We start from the raw sequence: 26,865 nt of genomic DNA on the forward strand, positions 1-26,865 counted from the left end.
TTAGTGTCCTGGAGATGTCATTCTCCACTTCACACACATGCAGATTAGGTGAGTAAATTTCCAGAGCCCGGTTTATGGGCAGGTGGTTTACACAGTAAAGTGATATCTGTTGCTTTCCCAGCAAGTAGAGCTGTATGCACGTGTTCATTTTAGTCAATTGGCAGTTTATGTAATTTACAGACATTGTAACAAAATGAATTATATGAATCTGAGGTTCTCCAACTGCTTTACAAGCCTGAATTAACTCAGCCTCCCAGCACCGTGGTGAGGCAGGTGGTGGTTGCCACATTTGACTGACAGGGAAGGCAAGGCTCAGAGGGTTCAGTTAAGACTTTTTAAAACCCAAGGACCAAAATTTGGGCTTCTAAAGCCACTTCAGGCACATGAGGATCTGGGGCCAGATCCTCAGCTGATGTAAAGCAGCTCCTGTTGAGTAACTGTGCTGCTTCCCACCAGCTGAGGAGCTGGCTAGGTCTGTCTGTAGATGGGAACTGCTGGGTGCCCAGCGCTATAGACAATCAGGCCACTGAGCTAGCTGTCCATTGAGGCCATTTGTGGAGTAAAATGCTGCTGAACGTGAGCAAAGCTGTCAGAATCCGGCCCTGCATTTTAACATCACTGGAATGGCCTCTGTAGGGTCTGTGACCGAAATCGATGCTGTGCCTTCAGCAGCACTCAGGAGTGAAGTGCAGCCCGGTCCCCGTTCCCAGACAGCTCACCGGTCAGTCGGCCTGCTCATCCGTGAGGGGACTGTGCTCGCACTGTGGATTTTGATGGGTTACCTGCTTGGCAGGGTTTGTGTCTAATGTGACCTGGCAGCCCGTGGTGGAGGTGCAGCGAGCTCTTCCCAGCCAGTGGAAGCTGGGTGGAGGTGGCCCCGGCATCAGTGCGTCTGGAAGCTACGTTTGCTAGGAAAGAAATGGAACTTGATTTTGTGGGAAAAGAGTGTGGGTTTTTTTTGTTTTGTTTTTTTAAAAGAATCCGAGGCCAAAGTTTCCAAAAGCGACTAGCTATTTGGATGCTCAGCCAGAGCTGCCTTGCAGGGGCCGGAAGGAAAGAGGGGGCGGGTGCCTGGCCCAGCCTGAAAATCAGGGCCCCTTCCGGTGTCTGAAGTCCCCAAAATCACCAGTCACTTGAAAATCCTGGCCAGAGTTTGCACCAGTCGGTCCCTTACCTACACCCGTCAATGGCTTTGCATGGCCGTTGTGGGGCATAGGCCCCCTGGGGTATGTATCCTTTTACGTTTCCACAGCGGTCGAGCTTCTAGCTTTCGATACACCGCAGCTGGCAGATACTGTGCATTTATTCCCACGACAGCTCTGATTAGCCTCCCCTCTTCTCATTTCCTCCTCAGAGAGCTCCTGGGGGGAATCCAAGGCTGTGCGTTTTGCAAGTCCTGCCGTGTAACTAGAATCTGCTGCAGGAGAAGGATTGGTGGGGCGGGAATGGAGCTAGGGCAAGGGGCGGGGAAAGGAGGATGGGCACACAGCACAAAGATATATTTATTCCCCTCACATGGCCTCGCCGGACTTGTTTGTCATCCAAGGTTGAACACAGAATGACCTTGAAATTTATAGACTGAAAAGAGCAGTCAGCTCGCAGCTCCGATAAACAGAGCAGGCTGTAAACCTTAAAACTCCGGACTGCTTCACTAGCTGGTAGTTGGGAGAGAGAAGAGAAGGGTCAGAGAGAGGCCTGGTCCAGTGGTCTGAGCACTAGGCTGGAAGCCAGGAGCTCTGACCCGCTTAGGGCAAGTCCCCGCCCCTCTGTGGGGTGAGCCTTCCCCACTCCCCAGGGGTGCTAGGAGGGTTTGGCTTGGAAGCTAAAAAGCCGTGAGTGAGCTAAACAATACTGGGGAGCCATGTAAGTTAGCAGCTGCTCCGCGGAACAGGGCGACCCCAATGGCCTGTGCTGTGAGGACTCAGCCTGCTCCCACTGAGGCCACTGGCGGGTCTGTCGCCGAGTCTGCATTGCATTGCTCCATTGCACTGGCGCGGGAACTGCAGCTAGCTATGGAGGGGTTCAGCGCCCCACGCAGCCTGCCGGCCCAGTGAATATAGACCCTGGGGTACGAACCAGCGGCCAGGCCGTTCACTAACACAGGCAGCAGCTCCCCAGGTGAAAAAGGCAGCTCTGTGCGGGGGCTGGGAAGCAGTGTGTTTGGCTGGAGGGCACCACTGATGTATCCTTCACTGCAGCCTCTTGGCCAGCCTCAAGCGAAGGAAAGTTTCCTCCCCCCTCTGGGATTCTGCACTGAAGACGGCCTGATTTCAGCCTCCCCCCCACGAGCTCTGCCTTCCTCCCCGCTCCTGTTCCCTTCCTCCCCCTCCTCTGGGTAATCACATGCGCACAGAGACACAGATACACCCTGAGGAGCAGCAGCATGTGGGAGAAGGGAAGCAGAGCAGGGCCTGAAGGAGAAGAGGCCAGGCCAAGCCAAATGTGACTCAGACCCAGCCAGGACCACCCAGCAGCTTTAGGGAAGCTCAGGTGCACCAATGTGGCGATGAGCCAGCTTCTGAAGGATTGACCTAAAGATCTGGAGATTGAGGGCACTGTGAGGAGGTGGTAGCCCACTCAGACACACACCTGGGATAAATCTTTCCTGGCAGCTCTAGCCAAATCTTCTGCTGAGTGGCTAGGTTTGGGAACCATGCCATCGTGGTGGGGGGGCAGCTTTATTGTCTCTCGCTCTCAGGCAGGGAGCATCCAGCCCAGCACATTGTGCAAGGATTGTTCTTTGCTTTTGGCTCTTACCAGTGACTTATTATGTAGCCGAGAGAGTTGGCTTGATAGCCAGCTGGTCGCAGAGTGGCCAGCCCAGACAGGAAAAGCCCTCAGAATGCACCGGCTTGTCCTGTGGACCTGATGAGATCCTGTCTGACTGGGCCAGATCACTCAGTTCCTCACACCACTCAGTTGTACTGAATTTGGATGCAAACTTTGGCTGTCTCGCTGTAAGAGATATCTCCAGCCCTGGGCCTGCTTGTGATTTCACACATGCTGGTGAAATCTGGAGTCCCATAAGAGATCAGAACCAAGCACCCTGACTTTGTAACTAACTGGCATCCTGTGTTGGCCCTGATTTGTCCCTGGGCTCACTCCAGGGTAATGCAGTGGCTTCATTAGCATTGCTCCTGATTTACTCTTGGGTACGTGAAAGAGTAATCAAGCCCATTGAGCCAAATCCTGCTCTTCGGACTTATGCCAGGGGTCCTACTGGAGTCGTACCCTTCTGAGCAAGGCAGGCGGGAATTGGCCTGCTTTTCCTCTTCTGTAGCTGTGTAATCCCGGCTCCCTGTCCTGCCCTCCCTTTCCCGCTGCAGCTGCACTCCATGGCCGAGTAGCTCTGGCTGTCGCAAGCTGCGCTGTGCTGCGCTCCATGATAACAGTGCTCTGTTATCTCCAAAGGTCGGTGCTGTATCCTGGCCGGTGCTCTCAGTGCAGTAGTAGTTAGCCGTACCGCTGTGTGCTTCCTGTTTCAGATTAGGATGGTCCGGGACTTGTGCTACTTTATCACTGATTATAGATCAAAGTCTAGCGAGTAAGAACTCCAGGTACCAAGCCAGTCGATACTGCTCCTTTCCGATGCAAGAAGGCGAGCAGTGGCTCCTTGAAGCATGGTCTATTCAGCAAGCAGACCTTTGCAAGTGCCCAATACTGAGACACTTTGGGAGGTACGGGAGGCGCTAACCCGGAATATACAAAGTATATTGTACAAGGGACGGCTGCTGTCCTGGCTGACGCCCCGGGGACCTCCAGAGCTAACAGCACGAGCTGCTGGAGCTCGAGCTGAAAAGCCAGTGCTCCCTGGCTGGGACAGTAGCACTCTCCTCCGCTGTGGCTCAGGCTCTGAGGGGGGGACCCGTAACGTGCGCTCCCCAGTGGGTGACGCGCACGCGGACCGACACGCGTCGGTGTGACCGGCTTCTCCTCGGTGGGCTGGTAAGGACGACGACCTCTGGAGTCATCATGAAAAGATTCCCCGCCCCGCGCCTCCTCCCAGCACAGGCTATGCAGGCATCGCTCGTGGGGGTGGGAAGTACGTGGCTCCTTATGCCCTGTGTCTGTGTGCAGGCTGCTGTCTCCAAGGCCCAGCCTCCTCAACGCGGCCACCGATGCCAGGCTGAACTCTTCACCTCAGAAACCATTGGACCTGAAGCAGCTGAAGCAGAGAGCTGCTGCTATCCCCCCCATTGTAAGTACCAGACGGAAGACCCCTCGTCACCTGGTCCCGGGAAAGTGGCTCGTTCCCCTCCAAGTTCTGCATCCCGTGGGGTTTTTAAAATCCTCAGACTGAGGGCACCAAGCAAAAGTTTGCCTTGTGCACGCGTGGGCATGGGTGTCTGCCTGCATGGGTGTGCACGCATGAGCATGGGGTCCCGCTTCTATGTGCGTGTTCTCATGTGGGCATCTGTTGAGGAGGACAGTGCGGGTTTCCGATCTGTTTGCTCCGGGAACGGGTGTGAGTGAATGAGTTTGGGAGTGGGCATCTGTGCTTGATTGTGCTCCTGCATGGGCCAGGTGTGTTTCTCCATGGGTGGGTGATAGCACTGGGCTGTCGGACACGGTTCTCTGTGCGTGCTGTGCGAAGGGCATTTGGGAGCCATGTGGCATGCTCTCACCGGGTTCTCTGTAGACAACTCCTTCCTGATTTCTGAGAAAGTTCCCCCAGAGACGTTCAATTGTATCATGAGTTTCTTTATAAGAAACCTTGTCATTGCTGTACAGCCATTTCCTTTTAGTTGGAGCGGCCGCGGGAGAAACCCCAGCCATACACACCTTTCGTAGCCCAGTGTTTTCCTTTATCTCAGAATGTTAAGGACCAGATTGTGATGTCAGTTACACCATCAAGTCCAGAGCAACTCTGTTGACGAGCTACTCTGGAATTCCACTGGGGTCACTGAAATCAGTAAATTCACCTTACACGAGAGAGAGAGAGAGAGAGAGAGAGAGAGGTTCCGTTTTGGCTGGTCCCCCCAAAATCTTCTCTCTGCTCCCCCTGCTTAACTATTCAGCAGCAGCCCCCCCCACAAGAAGGTGCATTCTCCACGCTGATCATTGTTGCTGGTGCCCTCACAATGAAGTAAAAACAAAAAGCAGCCTAGTTATTCTTCACCAGACTCAAAACAGTGGCCAAGGAGCAATGTTTGCAGAGTGGGACATGGCCAAAATCCCATTGTACTTTGGTGATCCAAAGAGGGCGTTACAAACAAAAAGTTCACATCGTCCTTTCAGATATCTCTGTGCCATGACTTGAGATCGGTGCATAGTATTGAAACCACTTCTAAGCTGCCAGTCCTGGGCTAGCGATTACATTCCTTAGACAAGCCAAATCAGAGGTTCCCCTGTAACATTTCCCAAACAGGACGCTAACCTTGTGGCAAAAGATAAACATGCTGCCTCACTCTCTCTTGTTTACTGCCTGTGGTAGGAAGGGCAGTGGCTTGGTTAGAATCCCTGGGAGCCCCGCCTGGGGAGCTGAGCGGAGCGTCTGCAGAGGTGGGAGAAAAGCTCCCCAGAAAGGAGCCAAGCTTTTGGAGTTAAACCTCCTTGCAGACTCTGCTGTGGAAGTTAATGGCAGCTGGGACAATATGTCCTGCTTCTCCCATCCCATTCTTTCTGCTCCCACTGCAGATTTCTGAGGGATTCCCAGACGGGACATTACAGAGTGGAAGCATGAAGCCTCAGGTGCCTCACCACGCCTTGGCCCTCTACCAGCAGCAGATCACTAAAGCCCATGAATCTGCCCGGGATGACGTGGCCCAGAGCAAGCAGCCACAGCAGCAGCCCACTGAGCAGGAGCAGCAGCCAAGCAGTAGCCCCAGGGGAAAGAGCAAGAGTCCAGCTGTGGGTGACAAAGAAGGTAAGATGCGCCCGCATGTGATTTCACAGAGCGGGGACAGGGGTCCTACTGCAGGTGGAAGCTAGCTTTAAAGGCTGATAGCGTGGCGGAGCAGAGTCATGTTGGCATGGCGAATTGGCCGTGTTCATTAGGAAGTGCATCGTGTCTCATTGAACCTGCAGCAAATCCCGGTAGAACGTCGAACGCTGAGGATGGGAAGGTTGCCTTTGTTTGCCTTTCGGAGAGTAGAGGACCTGGAGGCGCGCCAGGGCACTGGTTTCAGTCGCTCTTTTCTACCTTGTTTGCTCCTTATAAAGAATGCTTTTAATGCTCGGCGGGGGCCATTCTTTCATTTAAAAATCAATACTCCTGCTGTGACTTGCAGCCCAAAGCTTCCTGTAAAGGTTCTCAATGCCGTCCCCTTGGGATAGCGCGAACGAGGGATTCAGAGCTTCCCACCAGAGCACATCGTGAGCGTTGGTCCCCTGGGGGCCGCGGTTAAGGAGAACTGGGCCCTCTTGCTGATGCTGTTTGTAATTTGAAAGCTGGTTCCCATCGGAAGTCTGTACGTTGGCCTGGCCTGTGCTCTTTAAACCTGTGCACCTTGAGGAGAGGGTTTGGGCGTGGTCAGTTTTGAGGCTGGCCGGAACCTGCGACGTGTTAAGTGCGGTTAGAACGGAGGCGGCTCGGCATCCCACAGGGGAGGGTCTGTAAGTTGTGATGGTACAGTAACAGACGCTGTGGCTGTCAGCTAACCAAACCCATGCCCTTCTCTCCACCCCCCCTCTCCCCCCCCCGGGGTGCCTGCGCTTGTACCTTCTTCCCAGACCCCCAGCCACTAGAGGAAGAGACCACTGCAATCACCTCAATGTTTCAGCAGCCGAGATCCCATCTGTCCAGTGCCTCCAAGCCAGTACCTCACCGGGGTCTCCCCGGCTAGTGAGTGTGGTGTGCTCAGCCCTGCCCTAAGTGGGCAACAGCAGTCCCCATATCATGCAGGTTTTGACAGAATTGATGACTGTTACTCACAGGAAATGGTTTGCCTCAGATCCTTAGAGAGAGAATCCCCTTGGCAGGTGATATTTGAGGTTGTTGGGGGCGGGGGGGGAGGTTGCTCTCCGTGGTCATTTTTGTGGGCTGACGGTGCGTTGGATGGGCTGACGTGCCATTGCCATGTGTGGCTGCAGCTTTGTGGCATGGTGATGCGAACATCATGACTTTCAGTGCCTTTGTCCCAGAGGACGTCACCTATAAGGTAGCAAATCTAGGCATTGGGGATGTAAGCACCATATTGTGTCTGCAGCTGGACAGAAGAATTTTGTTTGCAGCCGTAGAATTTCACACACTCATGCAAGAGAAAGGAGGAAAAAAATACACCAATTATCTTGAATTTGTTGGAATTTGATCTCCGTTGTTGCGGAAAAGTTGGGTCATGAGAGCAGCTACGCTAGTTCAACTTCTGTCAGCCAAGGTTTCCCAAAGCTGATATGTGGTGTGCTGGCCCAAAGGTTAGACAGAGTAGTGTTGCAAAATGAGTTACTTCCTAGGAGAGCTGATGGCTGCTGCTCAGCCAGCTGGCTTTCTGCATGATAATAAATAACAGCATGCATAGCCATACAGACTGGCCACAGCACAATAAAACAATCTGAATGTAAGGAAGATAGCTGTTCACCTTGAAGGAATTTGTACTCCGGTAAGTCACATGATTGATACCTGTCTGGTGCAGACTCTCCAGCTTGTCCTCTCCTGCCTTCTCCACTCTCGCTTTCGTATGTTCATTACCCAGACTCGGTTACACTCCAGTTCAAGTGATCAGGGCTACGCTTTTGCTGTTACACATCGCTATACAGGGCAGCCCGTCTCGCTCAGCTCAGCTTCCTGTCGAGTCTCATGGCAGAACCAGCACTTACGACAGCTCCTTCTAGCCTGGAATGCCAACGGATTGTTCCTCTATGGGCTCCCACTGCGCTGGGATGCTTGGTTCATCTTCCCACCAGCTTTTGCCCCAGCTGATTTTCAGCTCTGATTTCAGGACCCGAAAGAGGGAGGCTCACCATACCATGTGGAAGTGGGTAGACCAGGATGTGAAAGATCAGGTTTCAGAATAACCTTTAAACTCTGCAACCTGGTGGCTCCTTTGTTAACGTCCAGATCTGACATCAATGCAGGTTTACGCAGCTCTGCTGTCTGCAAAGCACCTGGCTTCGGGTGCTGAGCCCGCACTGCTGGTGACACACACCTAGCACCTTGAGTCCTCCAAGCTTGCTGCAGAGATTAGTTCAGCTAATTGCACCGTATTATCTCCCGGTGCACAGATAGGGAAGCTTAGGCAGAGAGGTGAAAGGAGATTGCCCAGGCCACTGGAGGAGGAGATGGCAGGTCTCGACTCCCAGGGGTTTGCTCGCCGTACTGCGCCCTCCATATCCCGTGTGCCCGGGGACGGAGTTTTGAAGCAGTCACGCATCCAAGATAGCAGTGGGAGCTGAAGAACTGCATTGCATTCCCATCAACATTCAGTAAATGATTGGCCCTGGGTCAGAGCCTCGCTCCCTCTGGCGTTTGGGCTGGCTCACATACAGACACAGCTGAGCAGAGGGGTGGAATCCGTGCCCCTTTGAAGCCAGTGGGACTTTTGCCATTGACTTGGATGGCGCTAGCATTTCACCCAGTGGCTCAAGCCTGGCTCTGAACTGGAGATATGGGAGAGGCACCAGCAGCAGGTTTGGAAGGCAGCAAGGGAGCCAGTTGGTCAGGGCAAAGCAGTGAAAGGGGTGGGAGGAGGGGAGCATCCCTCCTCTCTCCTTTTATGGTAAGAAAATCGGGAGCCTCCTTTGAATGTCCTGTTAAAGTGACCGTGCACCAGGCATCCATCTGGACTCTGAATTGCTGTGAAGACCAGGCCCCGGGTACACTCATTGTGTTGCTGCAGAAGAAGTGGAGTGATCCTAGCAGAGGGCTGGTCTTGCAGCAAGAGCAGCTGTTCCTACTCCCCCCAAAGCTGTGATCAGATTGGCACGGCTCTGCCTGATAAGAGAGCGTGAACTGTTGCAACTTCTCCAGAGACGGACAAGTTTCGCACCATCCTGGAGCCGCTTCAAAGCACTGTCTTGGACACGAGCATCACATCCTGGCCAAGGCGTTGGCTGCCCCTTGCAGACCTTTGGCTGGGGCTGTATCTGTCTGGAGCCCGGCCAGTTTAGTATCTCCTCCTAAGGTGCTTTGACAGTGCTGCTCTGGTGTGGGGCTGGGGGGTCGCGGCCTGTCCATTTGGAGCATGCTCTCAGACAGATGGATCCTTTCGCTCATCGCCGAGTGGCCATCACGCCTATTTTTGGCTATCTCGGGGCAGTTTTAAAGCCAGCAATTTGTTTTCTGTTGGTTTAGACACTCGTTTCACTTGGCCTTTCTGGAGATTGGAAGCCAAAAGCATTAATTTGGGTGATGGATGATATAAACGCTGACTTCTCAGCTCTGGTTTCAGGGACTTGACAAATGGCCTTAGGAGCTCTTCCCAGGATCCAGTGCTACTTTATCAAAAGCTGGCTGAGTTCTCGTTACCTTTAATGTGGGGTCAATAATCAACTGGCCACATCTCCTAGATTTCACAGCGGCATGTGTGCGGGAACAGCTCCCAGGGGAGGAGGAACCCCTTTTCCAAGATTTCCATGCTGCCTCCAGGTGCACGTGCGCTTGGCCAATAGTATCTTGGGATTACAGATCATCTTCGCCCAGCTGTACGATACACGGATGCCACCCATGCAAGGCAGCTGCCTCTGGTGTAGAGCACAGCAGTCAGTTGGTGCGCAGCGCACCACACGGCCGTGGGGATGGAGGAGAGCTTGTGTCTCAGGACAAATGCCCTCCTCTGGTGGGAAGTGCCATGGGATCTTCAATATCCACGTGGAGAACGTGACAGGGACTTTGTTTTCAAGGATTTCCCCAAAGATCCTCACAGTGACTAGCGTGGGGTGCTCCAATTCAGATGCCCTGGGAGGGTGAATTGATCCCTTTGAGATGGGAAATGGGGGGTCTGGGTGTTTTGACCCTGAGGCTTAGCCCCTCTGGAATCTGAGGGTATGTCCACACTCCAGTTTAGGGTGTCACTGTGGTGTGGGTGGTAATACCCGTGCTGGCCTTAATCCAGACAGCGTGGGTAAGGAGCAGTGAAGACAGCAGCACGGACCCTGGTGCATGCTTGCCATCTGAGTCCTGGCAGGCTTGTAGCTCGCTCTAAAGCCCAGGCTGCCACGTCTTCACTGCTATGGTTACCCGCGCTAGCTCAATGAAAGCCAGCACAGGTATGCGTACCCAGAGCTATCAGTCCCGCCTACCCTTGCAGTGCAAACGTTCCCCAAGAGTCTCTGTGCTTGGATAGGTACATAGGCTTGCTGCTGCTGGATTCTTTTCATCACCGTGTGAGGGGCACAGGATTAAGCCTCCCAGCTCCTCAGCACTCCAAGTGTTAATGAGCCTTTTCTGTATTATTCCTACGAATGGGCCCTTTGCTAGCCATGCATCTTATCCCACTTATCTGCAAAGCTTTAATAGCAGAGTCAGAGCTGTAGTGAGGTCTGCTACTGCTAAAGCGCCTTCCTTTTACACAGCATAGTGCAGAATCTTGGCTAGATAACTCTTTTTTGAACACTTGGATGCTTAAAATTAAGCACATGCTTATATGCTTTGTTGAAGTGGGGCCTTAAGGTAAAATTTCCAGAAGTATCTAGGTCCCGTTTTCAGAAATGACTTGGGCACTTTTCAGGCCTTCTTCATGCGCCCTATGGGTTTGTCTACACAGTGAGTTACTGCGCAGCAAGCTGGGCTGAGACACTCCGACCCTCGGACTTACCCTGCGGTAGGGTTTCATGTGAGCAACGAAAGCCTTGGAACGTAGCATGGTGTACCTCTGCTAAGCTACACTCTGGGGCATTCACTGTGTGCTAGCAACGTCCACAGGATGAGTTGGTGGCAGCCAGCAGGTGCACTGCAGAGTCTTGTCTTGCTGTAACTCACTGTGCAGGCAAGCCCTAACCAAAAGAAAGGAGCCCCATTTGTTGTTTCCCTTTGCAGGTCTCTGTAAGATCTTGCTGATTTGCAATGCTGTGTGTGTGTGTGTGAGTTCATGTGTGTGGCAAGCTGATCAGTTCTCTTTCTCCTTGCAGAAAAACCAGTGCCTTTCTCGTCCCTTGCAGAAGGACAGAAGCTAAGTGGAGAGCAGACTGCCACGTCGTGCTGGCCCCCCGTGCTGCCGTACCAAGTGTCCTCTAGGGATGTGATCAAAACCTCCCCACACACTGAGCCACATGTGTTTCAGTATAACCTGCCAGGTGAGCACAGGCTTGCGTTCTTCTTCAGGGGTCTGCACCCACTAGGGGGAGCCAGTTTGGTTTAGCCACTGGGGGTGCATGGCCTAAAAGGTCCCATGGTTCTTGTCTCAAGTCACCTCATTTAGTAAATTCATGCAGACGTTTTCTTCCTGATGGGGAGAGCTGCTGAAAGTTTGCCATTCAAAGGCGGCATGCCAGGAGCCTAGCAATCCCATCTGATTTGCCTAGTGTGGAGCAGCCAATCCCATCTATAATACAGAGATGCCATGTATGGAAACAGTAGATCCCAGAATGCAATGGGAGATGGACAGGATTAATGGCTGCAGTGCCAAAAAAGCTACAGTTACAACCACCAGTCAATCTACAGAATCTCTGTACCTGGTCTCTGTCTCTGTCCCCGTTCGGTGTCCCCTGGTCTCTGTGTCTCTGATGCAAATAACCATCAGTCCGTAATAACGTTTATGTTTTGTCAATAGCGCACCCAATCCCATTAACTTTGCATGAGAGCTCTCGGTCTGGGCTACAAAGATTGTCCAACATCTCCAATCCTCCCCCTCTCATCTCTTCCACCAAACACCCATCTGTTCTGGAGCGGCCCATCAGCTCCATTTCCCAGGTAAGATGCTATCCCGGTGCCATGGTACTCCCAAGTATTCGAGGAAAGAGACCTCTCTGTTGGCAAAGAGCAGGCTTGGCAGAATTAGATTGTTGTTGTTGTTATAATTTTGATGGATAATATCAATGTTTATTTTTAAGCATTGTTTTCCGTTTCTGTCGATTTTACATGTTCACAGTTGCAGTTAATTACGTAGGGAGCAGACAGTTATTTAATGACAGCAGACACGAGACTCAGAAAGGTAAAGCTTTGTGACCGTTAAAACACAATTGTTAGCATCACCTGTCACTAGATACCAAGTAAATATCCTTAAATCAAACTCTAGTAAGTTCTCAAGAAGCATTTTTCTTTCTTTGCCTCTCTGTGAATTGGTCTGATTAGCAATGGAAACATTTTTTTCTGCCGTTTGTGTGTGCGGTGAAATCGACGTTTACCAAATAAAAATCCTTCCAAGCGTTGTTGAGAGCAGCTTCCTGCCAGGTCCCCATTTTGATTCCTGGGCGCAGGGCTTTGTAATCATTCAGTGGAGGCCTTTTCCCCTGAGCTTCCTCTCCTTGGTGACTGCCCCCTTCAGGAAGGGTCTTAGCAGAGCATCCCACACCGTCAGTGACCTTTTTCTCTTGTGTTTTAGGGGGTGCCCATTCAGCTCCATACTCCGTACAGCTCTGAGCATGCAAAAGTTCCCGTTGGCTCCATCACCATGGGCCTGCCACTGACTATGGATCCTAAGAAACTGGGTAAGCTGTTGACACGCTATTTGTGTGCCTCTGACCCTGGGTTCACTCCTGGCCTTTTTGTTGAAAGGTCAGAGCTGTCCCTGTTGAGCTGCTGTTAGCCTTGAGTTGAGCACACCCACACCCACACACCAGGGCCATTCCCAGCGAGCTGAATGACACAAAGGGAGGATGCAGAGCTTTGCAAGTTCACTGGGTTCACCCAGTCAGCAGTGACTATGAAATTCCTGTCTGGTGGCCTATGGGAAATGGCACGGTGGTCTCCTCTCGCATCCTAGTGCGCAGTTGTCTACAAAATCTGCTGACACACTTGGCGTCCTCGTTGGCGATCTCAGGAGAGGCTTGAATGAATCCCCTCTCAATGATTTCTCTGGGGTCAAGGCGGAGACCTATTGGTGGAGCAGATACAAGGGAAGCATACCTTGTCACTGCCTCTTCTGTAATGGCTCTGGGTACAGAGGATTCTGGTCCAGTGCTGCCAACCCGGCATCACTCAGCAGCAGGGATATTTGTAATTCTCAAGACTCTGCACTTGCAAACTGCAATGAGAGGTGGTGGTGATGCTATTCCATTTTCCAAGTGGGGAGAGAGCTGCTTTTGGGGATCATTGTAGCTCGAGTCCCTGCGGGTCTGATTCCAGGATCAGGGCCCATAAGGAGAAGCCAGCGTTTCCATGCATGGATTTCAAGAAGATGGTCTACCCCAACAAGCAGTTACCATTGGAAAGGAACCTATGGTACTGCATTGCCTCCCTCACATCGGTGTTACGTTCCAGGAATGGGAAGATAGTGCAATGTGTAGCAATCAAGACTGTGATCGGATAAATGCTTGCTTTTTAATGGCAACCTGTCATGGACTCTCAGGTCATGCCCACTTTTGGCCCCATGCAGTCTGTGGGGGGAAAACCCCTTCAGTGAGACAGCCCTTTTTGGGGGTCCACTCTCTCTCGGGGGTTAAGCCCCTCCCCCTCCTGGAGACACACCTCTCTGAGCCTTAGCACACCTGTTTCTCGCCGTGGGCCCTCTCAGGGAGTCCACTTGCTCTGGACCCCCAGGGCCTCCACTCCCAGAGGGAATAATGCAACCCTGTTCTCTAGACTGGAGTGACATTCAGCCAGCGTAAAACAGGAGGGTTTATTGAGCGTTTGAACACAGCACAGGAAACCCTCAGGCCTGGCCTCCCTCAGCACAGCACATCCAAGTCTCCCCTGCATCCAGGTGGGCTCTGCCTGCTCCCTCTCTCCAGCCCAGAGCCCCCCTGCTTCCCAGCTGGGCATCTGATATCACCGACCCCAAACCCTGCCTTTGTCCATTGTTGTCTTCTGTAACGACAAACTCCCTCTCCCATCACCTCCTTAAACCAGTAACACCCAGGGAAATGGCATCCCACCCCGTCTGCATGCAAACCATTGGAAAAAACGAGAAAATCCCCCACTTTGTCACACAATCACCATTGTCTAGCATCAGAAACCTGTAAAGAGCCTGAATAAATAACCAAACTAGATTAAAAATAGATGGGTTAAGAATTAATTGATGACGAGGAATAACAAGGCCCCAAAGTGAGGAGCACTGGTTGGGGGTGGGGGTCTGTCATAGGCATTCATGAGGTTTGATATATTTTGATCAATCAAGAGAAAAGTGAACTCAACTATGATGGAGTTAGCTAGGAGGGTGTGTAACACACACGAGGAGAGAGCCTGCTTGGTGTGAGATGAGTCAGTGATAGCTATGCACCGAGGGAGGACATGAACAGCTCAGATATATCCCAGGGAATGGCTGTGTACAAAAACCACCTTCGAGAAAGGGATCAACGAATGACACACAAACACCTAGTGCCAGGCTGCTGGGGAAAAGCCAACAGAATCTCGCTGTGTGCGGCTGTATGTCTTAGAGAGAGAGAGAGACGCCAATCTGGGGTGGAGTGATGCTACTCTGCTTGGTCCTGGGGGAATTGCACATGGGGTAGTCTGTGCCATATTGGCCCCCACCGTTAAAGGAGGAACTATAGTAAAAGAGCAAATACAAAGGGAATCAAAACCACTAAAAGGATTAACTGAGCATAAGAGGAGAGGCAGAGGGAGCGAAATTCCTACAGTCTAGGAAAATAGAAGACTCGGTCAGGGACATGATCCCGGACTAAAAATACTTTCCAGCTAACTGTGATTGATGGAAGGAAACTTATTGACATTCGCCACAGCTGGTGGGATAAACAGTAAATGGTCTGAAGCGAGAGAGGAAAATGTTCAGTTTGCAGACTGGGAAACATCTTGTAAGAGCCAGAGAGTAAAGTCCTAAGGGAGGAGGCCTGGGCCCAGCAATGCAGAGAGCGGAGAAGGCCATGGGCTAAACCAGCAGGGAGAGTGCTCCGTGAGCCTGCACAGCACTAGAGGCTATTCCCAGCTCTCTTCCTCTTGAGCGGATTCTGCAGTCGGCTTGTCACCCTTCAGGGTTGTTTCCTGGCTGCTCTGAACTGTGTGTTTCAGGAGATGGGTTATTGTCCCTCAGCTCTTAAGAACATCAGGCTGACCATAGCAGGTCGGACAATTAGTCCATCAGCTCCAGCCTCCCACCTGTGGCAGTGGTCAACTTGAAGGCAGCTGCGCTTTCAGTCCACATAGTTCCAATTGCCCATTGCTATGCAAAGGGTGGGAAATTTCTGGGTGATCCACTGAAGTCCTGTAGCCAGGATCTGAGAACTCTTCTCTGAGTTTGCATAGCTACAGTTATCAGTGGATTTAAAATTATTTAGCCCATTTACAAACGCAGTCATGGCATTAAATCCAGCCCCGGTCTGTATATTTGACTCTGGTCCTGCTGCAGGGCTGGGGGTGCAGCGCCGTGCAGGAGTGGATTTCAGGAACCCCTGCTGTCTTGCCCGCCAGGAGACCTTGAACAATGCCCTTGCAGAGGGGATACGGGCAATTTGAGTTTTCCTTTATCCTCTGGAGTTGTGTAATCTGCTACTCAGAAGCAGCAGCAGCTGCATGGGGACCTAGGTTATTTAAGACCTGTCTCTTTCAGCAACTGTGAATATAAAGCAAGACAAAATTAAAGACTAAGCAAAATAAAAAAGGCAAGAGAGCAATTCAGGACAAGAGCTGTCTGGTGGTGACCGGTGCAAACGTTGTCATGTATGATTAATGTTTTCTAGTGCCTTTTCCTGGAGTAAAGCAGGAACAACTTTCTCCTAGAAGCCAGGCCAGCCAGCCTGAAAGTCTGGTACTGCAGACATCCCAAGAGAGCTCCATCCTGAGGGGTAAGCACATAGCAGGGCAGCTGTGATGATCAGTGGAAACCAGGCGCCTCTCAGGGAGGCTGCTCAGGAGGTGGAAGGGGATCAACCCGGGCCAAGCTCTTCAAAAGTGACTCGTGGTTTTGGCGACACGTTAGCTTCTGCTACCCAACATGAGACACGTTAAGAGTGCCTGAGTTTCAGTGGACAGATGAGCCAGTCTTCCAAGTGCCGGACACTGGGCCCCTGAAATCACTAGCCCCTTTTAAAAATCTGAGCCCGCAAACTTCTGTCCAGCTTTTGAGGAGAAGGGATTTGTCCTGGTTCGTTTTGAAGGACAGTCTGCTAATGAAGAAAGCAAAGCAGCTGCGAATAAAATGGCACTGATTACATTCTGAACCTCGCTCTCCAAAATCATGAGTGCGTGTTGGGGATAGACAGAGAGAGCGTTTCATTTTTAAATCCAAGCCCCTTTCTGCAGTGCAAAAAAAAAGGCACAAAACTCTGTTTTAGCTGTACGTTCTTGTCTCTCGTAAACACCCGATTAATTCAGCCAAATTCAGAAAGTTCACTGGGTTGGTTCAGGACCGAAGCAGATAAAATAGGAACCAACTCAAGGCAGCTCCCAAGCTAAATCTCAGCAACCTAATCCCGCTTGCTTTGTTGTGACTTACAGGGGCATCGCTGGGCTCAGCCCCAGGAGGGAGCATCAGCAAGGGGCTCCCCGGCACCAGGCCTCGGTCGGAATCGCCCATTACCTATCGGGGATCCATCACGCATGTAAGTTTCTTCTCTTAATGGCTTGGGGGGGATCTCAGCTGGTTTGTAACGTGGGCCGGGAAGGAACAGTTGCTGTCAGAGCAGACCCTCTCCTGGAGTGCATAGAAATGATCGCAATTTGTTGTTACTTGGAGGGGACATCAGAGCACCCCCTCCTGGCAGACCCATCAGGAGGCATTTCAGAGGACTAGGCAAAGAGGGTGTAAACCCTTGAATTGCCCTGGGGCGGACCGGCGGACCCGGTGGGTAACTGCTCTGGCCTATCAGCTCTGCAGAGCTGAGTTCAGATCCTGGTGGGGCGAGTGGGTTGGTGCCTCCACCGCCTCCTAGCAGAGCAGCCCCACCCAGGTTGCCTCCCCATCTGCACAGGTGGGCCAGCATGAGAGGTGGGGGCTTCGGGGTCCAAGGGCTGCAGGGCAGGGCGGAGGAGCGATCTGTGGCGGAAGAGTACGCCCAAGATCAGGTTCATTCTGTTCACCAAGACTGGTGAAAAGCAGAAGTAAACAGACCTCACCAGTGGTGAAAGGGGCATTGCATTTGAAACTCCCTTCACCCATGCCAGTTGCACTCATGAACCCAGGCTCGGGCAGGGGTTAGCTGGGGTTTTAATCTTGCTGGCGCGCTGTGTAGCAGGCCAAGGAAATGGAAAAGAACAGTAAGCTGGTGGGTGGACCAGAGGAGGGGGGGTGACCAAGCCAGCTAAAGGGAATCCTAGAATCATATCATAGAATCTCAGGGTTGGAAGGGACCTCAGGAGGTCATCTAGTCCAGCCCCCTGCTCACAGCAGGACCAATCCCTCACCCCAGTGGGGTGATGAAGTTGAGGAATCAGTGCAGTAAGTCTCCTTCCACGGCTGTAGCAGGGTGTTCTCTGGGCCCTGCCCGAAGGGCTGTCCTGAGCACAGTAGGAAGGCACTCTGCCTTTAATCATTTATCATCCATCTTCAGAAGAGCAGCTGCCAAGTGGGGGATAGTTCAGCGGCGTGAGTTATTGCTCAGTGCTGAGTGGAAAGCCTAAAAACAATCTGTTTCCCTTGGGGATTTTTATCTGGCCATCATTCAGCTCTTTAAAGCCACTTATAAGCACTGAGATTTTTTTCTGTTTTCTGGGTGGTTTCAAAAAGGGAAGATACACTGCCCTGCCCCTGGAAGAGCTATGGGGGGTGGGAGGGAAAGCGTTGGCTAGTAGGTTCTGCAATAGATCTAAGAGACGTCCGATCCAGGGCATGATCTGACCAAACGCTGTTTCAGAGCCAGCTAGTTAACTGACATTAGAATTCCTGTATTCGTCTTAAAAATAAAGTAGCAGCAGGAAGTGAGGCTGCCCCTTGGGTTTGATTCAATGGTAAAGTAGCTCTTGGAGCAGCTGTCACGTGTTTGCAGTGTGTGTGATGGCTCTACCCTGCAGGCCAAAGAGCTCTGACCTCTCCTCTGAGCAGTGCCCGTGATGCCCCTCGGCGCGGCATCCTGCGCAGTCTCCTGACAGGGAAGCGCAGCGCCCCCGATTCTTGTCGCAGCTCCCAGCGCTGTGGCTGATACATGATGTCAGATTACTCACCCAGAAGACAGATCTTGAATAGGGTACACTCTGCTCCCAAGCCGTCTGTCATCGCTCGCTTTCAAACCCCCTGCAAACACGTCCATTGCGGGAAGGAAACTTACCTGGCACTGACTGGGAAAGCCAGTGCTGAGTGTTTCTGTGAGCCTGTGTCAGAGCGAACCATCAGGGCATTGAAACCTGCACATTGACATGTCCCATCCAGTCTCTGCAGCAAGCAGCTTAGTGACTGCTGGTCTGACTGCTTACAAAGAAGCAGAGACCCATTGAACGGAGGGGTTCGGGGTGGGGATGGGGGGGACATCCTGTCCTGACGTATTGGAGCAACCTCCAAACACCACCATGCTGAAGTGCTGACATTTAGAATCAGGTTCCTTATTCACCCCGTACCGCAGTACAGACATGGGGTAGCATTCAGTGTGGCCTGTTCAGATAGCGTGACTGTCGTTTGGATTTTTAGCTTTGAACAGCAGGATGCAAGTCGATTCTGGTTCCCTCCCTTGCACACCCCCCCCCCCCCCCCCCGTGCATGGATCGCTAGGCTGCTAGGGCACCCGCGATGAGGGATTGTTACCACGCTGACTCCATCCCGTGTGCTCCAGAAGAAAGCAGGCACTAGGATGGCAGCTTGGTAAATCAGGAAAGAGGCCAGCGTATAAACAGAACTTGTCCACACATACACACATGTTGTATAGATAAAGCAATACACGCCTTAGTGTGGACTCAGTTATACCAGTATAAAGAGGCTTTATATCAGTGTAGCTATTACCATACGTGCAGGGGAATAAGTCGTACCAATATAAGGCACATTTATACTGATATAACTGCACCCCAATAAATAATTTACAAGCACCCCTTAAGGCTGAAATTTGTTCCAGTAAGACGTTCATCAAATAATTCCAAGTAAATAAATGAGGTCAAAATCTCAGTCTGTTGACAGATAATTCACAGATAGAAAAAAGGGATAAATTCGCTGCAGCTAGATCCCTGGCTCTGGCCATGGCAGCACTCGTACAAAGCAAATTTCCCCCTTGTGCAGAGAGCCAGCGCAAGGCCTGGGCACCTGAACCCTTTAAGTGGGACTTGAAGGTCGCTGGTGCCAGCTCTCTGCCCCCGGGGTGAATTTCACTTACAGGTGGAGGAGCGGAGGGAGGGAGCTTCCCTGTATTCCTAATTTACATTTCACCCTTATGGCTGTTTGATTGTTTCTTGCATCTCGCTCTGGCTTGAATCATGAAACGAGGCTGGTCAGTTTCCCTCCTGCACCAACTCTTGTGAGCAGCTTGCAAACCCAGAACAACCTTGAATGATGAAAAGGGTGGAAGGAGGATATTCAAGGCTTCCTTGGGGATTTCGACACCTGCTTTCCATTATTTCTGCTGGGAATTGGGTGTCCAAATGCCTTTCCAAATCTCAGGCCTGGGCTGTTTCCATGGATGTTTTGAAGAAAGTGATGGAGAAGGATGAGTTTGCATAAGCAGCTGCTCCCTTCTTTTTATTTAAAAGCAAAGCTACGGACCTGACTCTTTGCTCTGCTCCACCAGTAACCCCGGTTCGAGTCTATAAAGCTGGTGTGATGGAATGACAAATGGTCCGGCATTTTGGGCCCAGACTGCTTGATTGCATGGCCCTTTTGAACGTCAACATTTCTGTGACCAGTTGTGCCCCGTGATATTAGTCAGAGAAAATAATTTGCAATGACAGTAGTCCCAAGGGAAAGAAAAAGACTTAAGTCGTGTTGGCCATGACTAAGACGTCCCCAGGGAAGGCAGAGCTGTAAGTGTGTCTGTCCCTTCGATCCAGTGGGATGGAAAGCAACCAGATAGTTGACTTTGAAAAGCGCAGTGCGGACGGAGCGGGCAGCGTGTTTTGGTGTTTCCATTCCTGCTTTGCCCAATGGTGGAGGAGCCTGAGCTGCTCTGTAATTGTATGTAATGAAAGCCAGGCTCGCTCCGTCTCTTTACACCCGTTGAATGCAAGGCCTGTCATCTCTGCCTGGCACTCGCCCCTGTCTCTTCCCAGCAACTTTACACAGATCACGTACCTTTTACCGCTCAGCAATAGTGTCCTTATCAATAATTAAGCTGCAGATTTCTCGCTATTGGCCCTGACAGGAAGCAGAGTTCAGCTGTGCTCCCTCTTTTGCTCTGCCTCCCCTTTGGAGCAGTGTGTTCCTGTGGGGATGAGAGCTTTCTTCCTTGATTGCTTGTGGCACTGTTAAATATGGATATTGGTGGCTTTCCAAGGGCACCCCAGCTGAAGTGCTGTATAAAGGAACCATTACCAGACTAATCGGAGAAGACAGCCCCGGCAGAGCAGAGAAGGTGAGAGAGGATGCCTTGCCCAAAGGACATGTCATCTACGAAGGGAAGAAGGGCCATGTGCTCTCCTATGATGGTAAGCTGGAATCCTCTCTGGGGTTTTTTGGGGGGCGGGGGAGAGCATCAGGTTCATGCACTAATGTTTGGGAGCTAGAATGTTTGTTTGGGAAAACATTGCAAAGCGTATCTTGCCTGTATCCTGTTTCTAGTTCCAGAGTAATTTTCTCCCCGTTCCTGATTTTTGAGGTCTTATCCAAGGGCCAGATTTTCTTCTTTGATGCACACAGCAGATCTGGCCTGTGGCACGCTGCTTGATTCAGCAGGGAGAGCCTCTGGTGTCAGTAGGAGAGCCCCACGTGTACGGAGGGCAGCACATTTAGACTGTAAGCTCTCTGGAATCTCATCCAATTCTACATTAGAGCCTTGCACAATGGGGCCCTGATCTCGGTTGGGGCCACCGAGGGACTGCTGTGTATCAGTGATCACACTGGTGCGCTTGCAGTTGGCTTAGTGGATCTGAGGGGAGAGCATCTGCAGGACGCCGCTCTCCTTGCGCAGAAGGTAACTTCTCTCCTTCTTCCCGCTGGGTCGAATGAAACCATGTTGTGGGTTGCTTAATGCCCTCAGCCTGCGCACGCCAGTCCTGGGATAGAGGGCAGCCTGCCCACCAGTGGGTATGAAACTGCACTTTCGGGGGAGTCTCTGAAGGCGTCAGACTCTAGGGCTTAAGTTCCCGTGTGCCCACATGAGGCCATTGCACCTCTGAAGGCCCCTAAGGTGAACATTCCCTTAGATGTGGAAAGCAGAAAAAGCAGGGCCCGTCCTGGCCAGGGGAAATCTCTCCCACTGAGGGTCACCCCCCTCCAGGGCAAGGTGACAGTGTTGAAAGTCCTGTGGCCCAATGTCACGGCCTCCCCGCGCACTGCACCTTGCACTGAGCTGACATTGCCATGGGAGCATGCAGCGGCAGGGCTGTACAGCGTTGCCAGCCCTGCAGTAAATGGGGACCCTTCGGTTGCCCTTCCAGCTGGATTTGCAGGTGTCAGGTCAGACCCATGGGAGCTGCGGCCTTTCCATGAAACTTGGGGTCTGTGGCAAACTCCATCATGCCCCTGGCTCCCCATGTCGAGCAGAGAATGCTTTAAGGGGGATGCCAGGCAGCTGGGGTCTGAGCAAAGGGGCATCTCTTATCATGTCCTAACTCTACCTTCAGACCCTGCCCGCTCCCCTCCCGCCACCCTGATTTTGACCACCAGAGTCCTGCCTAGTGGTTAGAGCACAGGGCTGGGAGTCAGGACTCTGGGTTCCATCCTCCACTTTGATCCTGACCTGCCGTGGCATTTCAGGTAACTCTCACAGGGCCAAAGGGCAGGCAGGTGTGTGGAGCCTCTAGCTCTGCCCCTAATACAGGAAGCAGCTGTAGTTTGGCTGATTGCCATCTGGATGAGTCAGGCCAGAGGGGCAGTTAGGTGCTGGCTCCTGCCCAGCCCTGGGAGGTTGCACCTGGGGAACAGGTGTCGTTGGGAGGACCCAGCAAACACACATCCCACCACACAGCTGAAGGATTGGCTGGAGTATAAGGTCTCCCACTTGGGCACTAAACAACACCCCCTTCCAATGTAGGGCTGCCCTGTAGCCGCCTTCACTAGACCCTTAACATGGAGCGTCAGTTTCCCCCGCTGTACAGTGAGGATAATGCCCATTTCCCAGGGTGCTGTGAGCCTGGTGCAGTTAAGGATAATGTTCATGTACTGCTTGGAGCTCCTCAGCTGGGATCCCTTAGTATTCTCCCCTGTTCTGAAGCCAGGGGAATGGCAACCTCTTACTCCCAGGTTGTGCTTAGCACCGGCGACTAGGTTGCTGCTGCTTAACACTGACGTGGCCAAACTGCAGCACGTCTGGGCCTTGCACCCAGGCTCAGCTCAGCGTGGCAATGCGATGCAGCTGTGCTGATGCCAGGGATGTTTGGCAGTGGTTTTTATGTCTACGCTGCAGGGCGGCCCCTTTGTGATCCTCATGCCGTGCATAAGAAGCCACAGGGCTCCTCGTCAGCCCACGGAAACCTTGCTGCTAAATGGCAGTCAGAATCGCTGGTGTTGAGTCAGCGTGTTCGATGAGCCCCAGCTGAACGCAAGGCGGAGGTCTAGTGGGGCCCTGTGCACTTGGAATGGAATGAGATGCACTCCCTGTCCCCCAGGGCATCCATGTCGGAATGGATGGAGCTGTATTCCCCTTCTCCCAGCGCTTCCATCTTGTCCCCTTTCCCCCTGTTGCTTCCTTTGACTTCCCCAAGTGCTCCATCTCTTGCACCGTGGGGTTCTTTCATAGACGCACACAGGCACCTGCACCAGAGACAGCCGCGATGGACCCGTTCCTTGGTGGCCCCCTCCTCCTCGTTGTTGTTAAACCCAGCCCCCACCCACCTACTGTGAATACCCTGCCTGACTTTTCCACTGCCACTTAGAAGTGCCTTCCGCTTTCCCCTGACCCTTTCCCGGCAGTGCTGTGACCCCGAGCATGGGAGCCTCGCTTCTGAGACGTGACTCTGTCGGTAAACTACGCCGGGGCAGCTCCCAAGCTGGCATCGGTGTCCAGGCTGAGAAGAATGCCTGAAAGGAGCCGTCCGTGCGCCTGGTGGGAAGTCCAGCCTCTTGTTCGACTAATCTCCGGGGTGTTACAGCAACACAGGCAGGGAGGCTCTTCCCCTCCCTTAAAATATAAGATCGTCTTCATGGTGTCAAGAAACGCAACATTTCCAACCCGCACCCCTGTGACAGGTGTGCCAATCCCACGCTGGCGAAGCAAGGGTTAAAGAGCAGTTTAGAGCCCAAGAGGCCACGGCCCTTCGCCTTAGCTGGCATGCCCCCAGTGGAGGGAGCATTCTGAAGGGAGCAGCTCAGTTCAGTCTGGGCTGACCCAGCAGAGCACTCGTGGACAGCAGCCTCCTGCCGCCTCCTAGCTGCACCGCGGGAAGCCAGTCGTTCATGGGAACCGAAGGGGGCAACTCACTGTTACCGGCCGAGGAACTGCTGGAGACAGAGCGGAAGGGACGCAAGAGGGACCCCATGTCCAACCCTGGAGACAACACCAGAGGGACTGGGATGAGGGTAGGCAGCAACCTAGGGAACATGCTTGGGGGTATTTGGACCTGAGCCCTGTGCCAGGGTACCCTGTTTTGAAGGGCCCTGGGTTGGAACTAGGTGGAGTAGGGTGGGCCCAGCTATTCCTCCCCACGCTCACGGCTCGGTGACACTGCCTCTGATACCCCCGCTGTAAAGCGGCCCCTTGGTCTCTCACCAGTGGACAACATTCCCCTGGGCTTTGAACTCTTGCCAGTAGGCATTCCATGCCAGAGTATCGCCATTAGATGATACTGCCAGCCCGGGGCATCTACCCAACCCCCAACAACCCTGCATAGGTCACAGCACTTCTTTGTTGAGTGCAGAGGTGCTCTCTGTGTTAACTCAGTAACCAGCTATTATCTCCTTCCCCAAGTCTGCGCATTGGATGGCCCTAAAATCAGCTGACAGTTTGCTCAGAAGCTCAGTTTGCTTCCATGAGCGATGAGCAGAGGTTTGTTTCCAGTGAAGCTTATGAGCGACTCCTCCATACAAGCCTTTCATTGCCCACTGCTCTTCCCCAAGCTTTTGGGGCCGGGCACGTGCAGTCCAGCAGCCGTTCTGAGAGATGTCCTTGCCCCATTGAGTCTGGAAGCAGAGGATGCCGTTTTATAGAGACTGCCACCCTTGGCCTCTTGGATCCCAGGAGGCTTGGTAACCTGGCCCAATGCGAAGCAGGAGCATTTTGGTGCCTGGCCAGAACGCGCACGAGGAGCATGAGTGACTGTCTTACAGGGCTGCATTGCTTCTGCTCTGAGTGTAAGGCAGAGATGACTAAGGACCAGATCCTAATCTCGGATATACCCGCCCGTCTCGCTGTCTATCTTTCAGATCTGCTGCTGTGTCACACCCCCACAGCTCACATCCCTCTCCAGAGAGCAACGGCCTTCGGTGCTCATCTTTCTCTTGCCACTGTGGCCTGCCTGACAACAAAATGAAGCCAAGAGGTGGGGTGGGGGAGGCGCTTTGGCTACCAGTGGGAAGATTTAGTGTTAGAGCACAGGGCTGGGAACACTTGCCATGTTCTCGGACTGAGGAAGGAGCCACCAGAGAGAATGTGCTGGGGTTGGCTCTTTCTCTGCCACTCATCGCTGCCATGGGGAGCCGCTGCCCCTCCCTCCTGCCCCCAGGTGAGGGTTCCTTTATGTGGGCTGCTGGTGGGGCTTGTAGGGAGGGATGGGGCGTTGTTGCAGGGGGGTGTCTGAGTGGGTCTCTCTGTGTTGGAAGCAGAAACAGGAGGGGAGAGTCTGAAAAGACAGGCTACAGTCTTGGCCCACAAGCTGTAACTCAGTTCCATTCCAGAGCTGGTCGCTTGGTTTTCTGTGGTACACTTGCGGGGCGGGGGGGGTGGGGGGGTGCTGGCGTGTCCACTGACGGAGCAGGGCTCTCCAGTCACTCAAGCTGTTGGAGGAAAAGAGCACAGGCTCGGGATGGGCCTGCTTGGGGTCAGCACCCCCCTGTCAGGGGCAGCTTTTCTGCCAGGGTCAGCACTCACCCGCCCCCACTCTGATGCTGATAGTCAGATTTCCAGGCACTTTGCACGCAACTTACAGATGTGTGGATCAGAATGCAAAAACATAGCCTGCCCCACTGGGATTTAGTTCCCATACCTTCCAGAGCTCCCTTGGCTTCACCGCGAACAGCGGGACCATTGCATGACAGGCACGGAGCCCTGGGCCTACTGCAAAAGGGTTAAAATCCTACCATAACGGACAGCTCATGCATTTAGGCTCGGAGCCACCCCTGTGACACAGTCTTGTGTTGCAGTGACCTTCCTGTGCTGGGTTTGAGGAGCATTTTCTGCAGTGCCCACCGGGCACCGCATGCAGAGCAAATCTTCATTCCTCTCCCTTTCGGTTGTTAACTTTGCCCCAGCTGGGCTTGGTGTAGCCTCAAGGGTAGCTGGCAGAATCAGTACCAGAAAACCACACCAGGAATTGTTTCCAAGCTGTCTTCGCAAGAAGCAACTGGTTCTCTTTAGCCAGCACTCTGGATCAAATAGTTGATCTTAAAAATCACGCCGCGGTGGGAGAAAAGCCAGAGCTCCTCTCCCAGGCCAAATTCTGGTTTAAAGAATAAACAACTCCAATCCTTGCATTAGCTGCCCGAGCTGTTAATCGGACACGGGGGGATTACCAAATGGAGAGAATGAACCACAAATAATGGATGTGAATCAAATTCCATATAGTTCACGCTCCATGTGCTCGCCTCCCACCGAACCCCAGGGCTGCTGGGCCTGCTTGTGCATGGACTTCATGTGACGCTACATTTATAAGGATAATGACGATACTTCTTACCCCTCAGAGCGTTCATTCAAACACCCAACCCGTGGAGGCTGCATGTTCTAGTGGCTGGGGCCCTGAACTTGGATTCATGAGACCTGGATTCTATTCCCAGACCTGCTGCATGACCTTGAACAAGTCACAGAATCACTCTGTGCCTCAGTTTCCCACCCCACCATCCATCTGTGTGGCTTGACAGCCATTCAGGGCAGGGATTGTCCCATGCTCTGAGGGTGAGACCTTGATTTCGGCTGGAGCCTCTTGGCGCTACCATAATACAAACAATAATAAGAACATGGGGAAGGGAGGTTCACATCATTATCTACGGGGCAATGGAGCTGACTGATTCACCCAAGGCCACAGCGGGAGTGAGAACTGAAATGAACCTCCAGGAGTTTTCACAGTTTTGATCCCATGCGCAGACCTGGAACATAAACTGTAGCAAGCAGTCCTGCATTGTCAAAGAGAGAGGTTCCATATATAATCCAATAGGTCTTGCCTATCTCTGATTCTGCATGAAAATCTATTTAAGGTGAGAAGAGGAGCTAGGGTTTGAGGCTTAATTTAATTCGCTTTTGTACTTTCTCCACCAGTCTCTCTTTGTGCATTAGATTTTTAGGCCACCTCTCCCTCTACCTGTACATAAGAATAGTCAGTAACAATTGAGTAAGAGGGGCCCTAGGCAGAGTAACTGGATTCGTGTATCTGGTTGATTTTCCTCTCCTCTCTGGACCTGCAAGACAAGATGATTTGATCCCTAATATCCTGATCATCTCCTTTCCCCTAGATACTTCTGGGATGGTTTCAAATGCAGTAGCGAATGAGTTAAAAAAATTAAATTAAATTAAATCGTTAGTGATTATGAGTTCTGGCAAGCAGGGGGGAAAAACTGCAAGTTCTGTAGTGCCATGAGGGTACTTACAAATAAAAGGGCTCTAATGAGACAAAATCCTGTAGCGTATGCGAGATGAATTGTGCTAGATTGGTTATTCTCATTCTGCATGTGATTGCTAATGGTTTCTGTGAGCAAGGGACATGTTTTCTGAGCAATTTTC

General features: G+C 52.3%; 1 protein-coding gene across 20 annotated transcripts in view; it reads left to right on the top strand.

Annotated features, from left to right (window-relative positions):
* Positions 1 to 26,865, top strand: part of NCOR2 (nuclear receptor corepressor 2) — a 412,043-nt gene that overhangs the window by 340,644 nt on the left and 44,534 nt on the right. For 19 of the 20 annotated variants that reach the window (XM_073313442.1, XM_073313441.1, XM_073313453.1 and 16 more), the window contains 8 exons: positions 4,078 to 4,198; positions 5,638 to 5,866; positions 11,005 to 11,169; positions 11,646 to 11,785; positions 12,417 to 12,522; positions 15,670 to 15,774; positions 16,427 to 16,530; positions 20,335 to 20,485. In XM_073313442.1, the coding sequence (XP_073169543.1) occupies positions 4,078 to 4,198; positions 5,638 to 5,866; positions 11,005 to 11,169; positions 11,646 to 11,785; positions 12,417 to 12,522; positions 15,670 to 15,774; positions 16,427 to 16,530; positions 20,335 to 20,485 (1,121 nt within the window). The remainder of the gene's footprint in view (positions 1 to 4,077; positions 4,199 to 5,637; positions 5,867 to 11,004; positions 11,170 to 11,645; positions 11,786 to 12,416; positions 12,523 to 15,669; positions 15,775 to 16,426; positions 16,531 to 20,334; positions 20,486 to 26,865) is intronic. The other variant, XM_073313447.1, reaches the window with a different exon arrangement.

Source organism: Lepidochelys kempii, chromosome 15 (assembly GCF_965140265.1).
Source record: "Lepidochelys kempii isolate rLepKem1 chromosome 15, rLepKem1.hap2, whole genome shotgun sequence".
NCBI classification, from domain to species: domain Eukaryota; kingdom Metazoa; phylum Chordata; order Testudines; family Cheloniidae; genus Lepidochelys; species Lepidochelys kempii.